Source organism: Engraulis encrasicolus, chromosome 5 (assembly GCF_034702125.1).
Source record: "Engraulis encrasicolus isolate BLACKSEA-1 chromosome 5, IST_EnEncr_1.0, whole genome shotgun sequence".
NCBI lineage: Eukaryota > Metazoa > Chordata > Actinopteri > Clupeiformes > Engraulidae > Engraulis > Engraulis encrasicolus.
Window position 1 is genome coordinate 50,944,939 of NC_085861.1, and position 5,900 is coordinate 50,950,838.

At 44.4% G+C, this 5,900-nt stretch overlaps 1 protein-coding gene across 1 annotated transcript; it reads left to right on the forward strand.

Moving 5' to 3' along the window:
* Positions 1–284: 284 nt before the first annotated feature.
* cxcr3.1 (chemokine (C-X-C motif) receptor 3, tandem duplicate 1) lies at positions 285–5,309 on the forward strand. The gene is made up of 3 exons (XM_063198318.1): positions 285–330; positions 2,280–2,690; positions 4,584–5,309. Exons 1-3 carry the CDS (start codon positions 310–312, stop codon positions 5,307–5,309), a joined length of 1,158 nt encoding a protein of 385 aa, XP_063054388.1. The 5' UTR covers positions 285–309.
* The last annotated feature ends 591 nt before the right edge of the window (positions 5,310–5,900 follow it).

Sequence of the window (5,900 nt, forward strand, 5' to 3'; positions counted from 1 at the left end):
TGCAGATCGCTGCTGACAAAATTTTAGGAATTGTAACCTATACACCACAATAAATCAATAAAATATCTTCGCTTTTTCTCTGCAGCAGATTTATGAACATAATTTGCAGACAGTGATGGTATCAGCACACTTGAAAGTCATATTATATGAATGGATCATAGGCATATTTTGTGTTATTGATGTTATCACTTCCTGTTTGACTGGGGCTAACGTCTTTCCTCTGTCTGTGAAGAGAAATGAACCTCTCCACATCTACCACAAAGCAACCACTGTTTCTAGTGATCGTCACACCAGAAGTTTTGCACAACAATGGGAGTTGAAAGTCTTTTAGTAAGTACTTTTAATTTCTTGAAATCTATGTCATTGGGTGATACTGCGGCTGTGAATTTTGAGTCCGATTTTTTTTTTTTAAACGTTTCTCCATTTTTGTCTTGCATGTTGAGAAAAATATCTACTTTTCATAAACAAGACATCATATGACAGCATATGAATGTCATATCACTAAATATTTTTCAATCACCAATGTATAACACAATGTACAAGCTTATCAAAGAAAAGCTAGAATTTTTAATTAGGCTAAATGTTATTAGTTAAGATTGAAAATTTGCCTGACATGCAGCAATCTCTCACTCTCTCTCGCTTGTTCGTTTGTTTATTTATTTATTTATTTATTTAATCCAAGTCACTAGCAATAGTAAAATCATATGGACATTTTTGTTGTGGTAATTAGCAATTTTCAATGTATGCCTACAGTAACATATCTCACAAAATCTGAATAGAGGTCACGGTTTATTACATCAAAGTGGAAGACACTTCGATGTAACCACCAATCTTATACCATATTTTCTAGTTGACGTTTTTATCACACTTTTTCACTGAGTTGAAAATGTTGAGAGATGAGGTATCAGCCGTGCAGCTGCCGTGAGTTGTGGTTTCTCAGATCAATCTTTTTTTGGTGTTGTACCAATTGGCAGGCTGAAGCTGCAGCTTTCTGTGTTCTATTTGTTTCTGCATGGCATGCATTCGTTTATTTGTTTTTAAGCACACTGTGTTAGTTATTCGGTAGTTCAGTTTTGTGATCAAAGTAAATGTATTTATTTATGTATCTATTCTTACTGTTGGCCACTGTTTTAGGATGTCATGGCAGTATGGTGTTGGTGGTGTCTCCAACGTGAGTTTAAAACCTAGATGTAGAATAGCCTGTTGGTGCTTCCCCTGTTTTTGATCAGCAGATCTGTTAGAATGATGAACCTAGACAGTTTTTAAACACATCAACTGGTGACCTCTGGAGGCCACATACTCATATTAAATCAGTACAAACATACCAGCCTTTTAGCATGGCCAACCGCATCAACTGCCGTCCAATGTTTTTCACACAGCAAAAATGTAGCTTTACCGCCACCTAAAGGGCAATTAATTGTGCAGCAAGGAACAAACATAAACATACCTGTATACAAACAACAGATAACAAGACAGGTGCAGTGTGGTTATAAAAATGTTAAAAGCTTTACAAATAGGCTACGATTAGAAAACAGGCCTATAACATAAAATGTTAATGTTCTGGATTTTAATTACCAACAGACCAGGTCAAACAAATGAGTTATTGAAAGTACAATTATTCACACACATTGAAAATCATTCCAATTTACTTACAAATACTGCAGTCTTGCTTGTCCCAGCAGGAAATGCTAGACTTCATATTGAGACTTGTCAGTCTGGGTGGTGATGAGGCGGGGTGACTCAATGTGAGCCAACTTGCAATCAGGTTTTCCCCTACAGGCCACTGGGGTGACAGTGTTAATGTGTTGAAATGAATCATTTAACCATCCTTGAGAACATGGCCAAGGACGGGTTCATGCACGGGCCTACCCGGCCAGGACCAGGGCCCCATGACCGAAGGGCGACCTGAAACCCAAGCCTCTGAGCTACAAAAACCCCCACTTCATTATTGGTCTATTTTCATGCTCTCATTTTGCGTTAATTCATATTGTGTATTTTCCAACTTTCTTGGGGGAGAAACCCCCAACATCCAAAGCTCTCTAACATCTTCTGTAAACACCCAAATCTTGTCAAACCTCATGATTCCATCGGGGGGGCGGGTTCTTGTTGTCTGGCCCAGGGGCCCATGGAGTCATAATCCATCCTTGAACATGACCCACTAACTTTACTTAGCTCAGCTGTTTGTGTTGGAGTTTTGCCACTCTGACTGTGTCATCCGGTATGTTTGTAGATCTCCTAATGTTGTTGTTTTTTGTTTGTTTGCTTATCTTTTGTCACAGGGAAATCTTAATGGAAAATTGGTTCTACAGGGAAGTGACTTACCGGTACTCTTTGGAGATTTCTATGAGGATTATGACAATTACAGCGATCCTTATGACGATAATGACACCTGCTGCATCAGTACCGGTACCGGTACTGTTTGCGATCAGAATGACAGCATGGCGTTCGAGGCGGTCTTCAAGCCCGTGCTGTACACGTTGGCCGTGCTGGTGGGGTTTGTGGGTAACGGCCTGGTTCTGGCCGTGCTGTGGCAGAAGCGGAGGACCTGGAACGTGACAGACACCTTCATCCTGCACCTGGCCATATCCGACTCCCTCCTGCTGCTCACTCTTCCATTTTGGGCTGTGGAGGCGTCACAGGGCTGGATATTTGGCACAGGCTTCTGCAAGATCGCCGGGTCAATGTTTCAGGTAGGCCTACCACATCACCATTCACCACATCACTGGAATCCAATAAACTCCAGAACCTGGTCCAAGTAGACAGATGCTGAGGCAGTCAAGGTTGCAATTTTTTTGCAACCTTCAGTGCCTCAGCATCTGTCTACTTGGACCAAGTTTGAGAGCCCCTACATTGATGAGTACCAAGGAAAAAAGGTGAAGCACCCAGAAGCACTCCAATTACCTGCTTGTGTTTGAAACTCCAGAACCTGTTTAATGAGTGCATTTTGACTGACCAACAGAGGCGACTAAAGCAAAGGTTGAAGTGAATTTGTGGTGCAAGTAGGCCTACAACACTAGTAGGCCTACATGATATTACATAGCAGTTACACCAGTTATTCCATTGTAGGCCTATCTAATGACATGGCTAGATGTTTTTACTGAAACAAAAATCTAAAAAGAAAACGCGCCATCAAATCTGATCCAACCAGCACTAGTACATCAGGTACATCACTCAATAGTAACTGTACACCAGTTATCAGTCAAGTTAAAGGGTAACTTCATCCAATTTCAACATGCAGTTGTAATGCTCACACTACCATGGACTTTTCAGTACCTGAGATAATTTTTTCTTTTTCTTCAGGCTTTTCTGAGACCGTGGTCATTGTAATGGTGGCAGGTGTTCGTTTACATTAAAGATGTGCTCTCAACGTCATTTCATTAATATTGCTGTGTTCCCCATTGTTATTGAATGTGTTACGCGTTGGTCCTGTTTTAAAAAACGTGCTGGTTGCTTTGTTTCAAGACGTTTTTGCAAGCTAGCAGAGGTGGCTTGTGGAGAAACGAGAGGGTCTTCCTTTTTTTTCGTGTATATGCGTCTGTGATTGGCTCACTCCTCCTGCTCTCGTGGAAATGCGTCTCTGATTGGCTCAGTCCTCCTGTTCTTGAAGAGAATGTAATGGAGTCTCCACTTCCCCTGGTGGAACTGCACTATAGGGGCGCCAACGGAGGCGTGCAGGCTCCATTCAGGTCTTTCGACAGCGACCCCTAGGCGAACTGCAGGCATGGAGCGACCAGAGTGGGTGGGCTGTATGTATGAGGCTTTGTGCTGTGTGTGTATCTGAGAGTACAAACCAGCTGATAGCTAAGCTAAGCTAGGTTTTGGGCCACCAGGCGTTGCTTGTTTTGAAAACAAGCAGAAAAAAATTACTTAACATGTTTTTAGAAAATTGGGTCGACATAAACCTTTGCGGCCAACGCCTTCTTTCGATGTGACGCAACACAGAAAGCCTTTCGTGATTCGCTCATTTCTCTGCATTATTTACGTAAATTGGGAAACACAGCCAGGCGAGGTGATGCAACGCTATGAAAGCCTTGCATGTGAGTTGAATTTGGAGTGACCATCCGATTTTCAAAAGGAGTGAGTAAAACTGTGTTTTATCGGAAGTTGGCCTTTAAAAAAAAAAAACATCCAAGAGGTTATGCAACATCAGCAGACAGTGATACCTTTTGGGAAAACATTTGGAGAAGGCCTATGTTAAGATTTTTTAAAAATGTAAACAAAAGCTGCCCCCATTAGAATAGCTCATATCTCGGAAAGGGCTGAGCCAAAAAAATGCAGCATCACCGGGTAATGACTAGTCAATGGTAGCGTGAGCAATACAACAGAATATTGAAATTGGCAGGAGTGCTCCTTTAACCCTACTTATGTGTAGGAAGGAAACTGTTATATGGCAGGTTTTGTTTTTACTTCTACTATACTTTTACTTTGGCCATCTCTGCTGAACAATGTAACTGTTTTGTTCTAAGGCAACGGATTTAGAAGCAACTGATTTAGAAGCAACTGTTTTATGTTGTAGAACACCACATTACTTGTTTTAGGTAGTCTTGAGATACACCTTTGCACTATTTTGCCTGTTCATGCAGATCAACTTCTACTGTGGGATCTTCCTGCTGGCCTGCATCAGTGTGGACCGGTACATGTCCATCGTTCATGCCGTGCAGATGTACTCACGGAAGAAGCCATGGGCGATACAGGCCAGCTGCCTGACCGTGTGGTTCGCCTGTCTCGTCCTCTCCATCCCCGACTGGCTCTACCTAGAAGCTAATTATGATCTCAGAAGAGAAAAGACGGAGTGTATGCCTAACTACCCCACGGCCAATGCTGATGCCTGGAAAAAGGCATTCCGCTGGCTGTACCACATTCTGGGCTTCTTCGTACCGTCCGTCGTCATGGTCTTCTGCTACACCAGCATCCTCTTGCGCCTCAGTCGCAGCACCAAGAGCCTCCAGAGGAAGAGGGCAATGAGGGTGATCCTGGCCCTGGTCGTGGCCTTCTTCGTCAGCTGGACGCCCTACAACCTCACCCTGATCGCAGACACCGTCTTCACCAACCAGACCAGTGTGCTAGCGCCTTGCGGCACGGCCACCATTCTGGACATCTCCTTGACCGTCACCTCCACCCTGGGCTACATGCACTGCTGCGTCAACCCCCTGCTGTACGCCTTTGTGGGGGTGAAGTTCCGGCGCCACCTGGTGGAGATGTTGAAGAAACTGCACTGCCCCGTGAAGAGTCAGATGATGGGCTCGCAGGTGTCGCGCAGGAGCTCCATGTGGTCGGAGACAGACACCACCCACACCTCAGCGTTCTGAAGAGCTTCTCTCTCACACACACACACACACACACACACACACACACACACACACACACACACACACACACACACACACACACACACACACACACACACACACACACACACACACATCTTGGCAGGGCTACTGACAGTTTTGGCAAGGTCTGGGAAGTCATCTAAAAGGGCCCCCAACCAAATACACAGAATATGAGGACTCAATTCTGGGCCTCCCATTCTCCTTGGGCCTGGGACAAAAGACCCGTTTGTCCCCTTGTCAAAGTTAACTGTAACTCCTGTGATTTCAGACCCACTGAGGAGTTTAGGGCAGTGATATGCAGTTAAAAAAATCGACCGTATACAGGCAGGGGTGGATTAATGCACAGGCCAGCCGGGCTCAGGCCTAGGGGGGCAATATAGTGTACAATGTCAGGTCCGGGGGCCCAAGAGGGCCAAAGGGGCCGGGCCAACATGGCCCCCCAACCACGACCCAAACCAGCCTTCAAAACCGCCTTCGCATTAATAATCTTTCCAAGATGCTTCATGAGTTGCTCCCGGACCCACCGCCCAAATTGTCACAAATTGTCTACCCACCAACAGCACCCCCTGC

Excerpts from the sequence above, each read along its gene's own strand:
- cxcr3.1 (XM_063198318.1), top strand. The coding sequence starts at position 310 with ATGGGAGTTGAAAGTCTTTTA. Across the intron at positions 331-2,279 it reads TGGGAGTTGAAAGTCTTTTA|GGAAATCTTAATGGAAAATT; the intron begins GTAAGTACTTTT and ends CTTTTGTCACAG. Across the intron at positions 2,691-4,583 it reads TCGCCGGGTCAATGTTTCAG|ATCAACTTCTACTGTGGGAT; the intron begins GTAGGCCTACCA and ends CTGTTCATGCAG.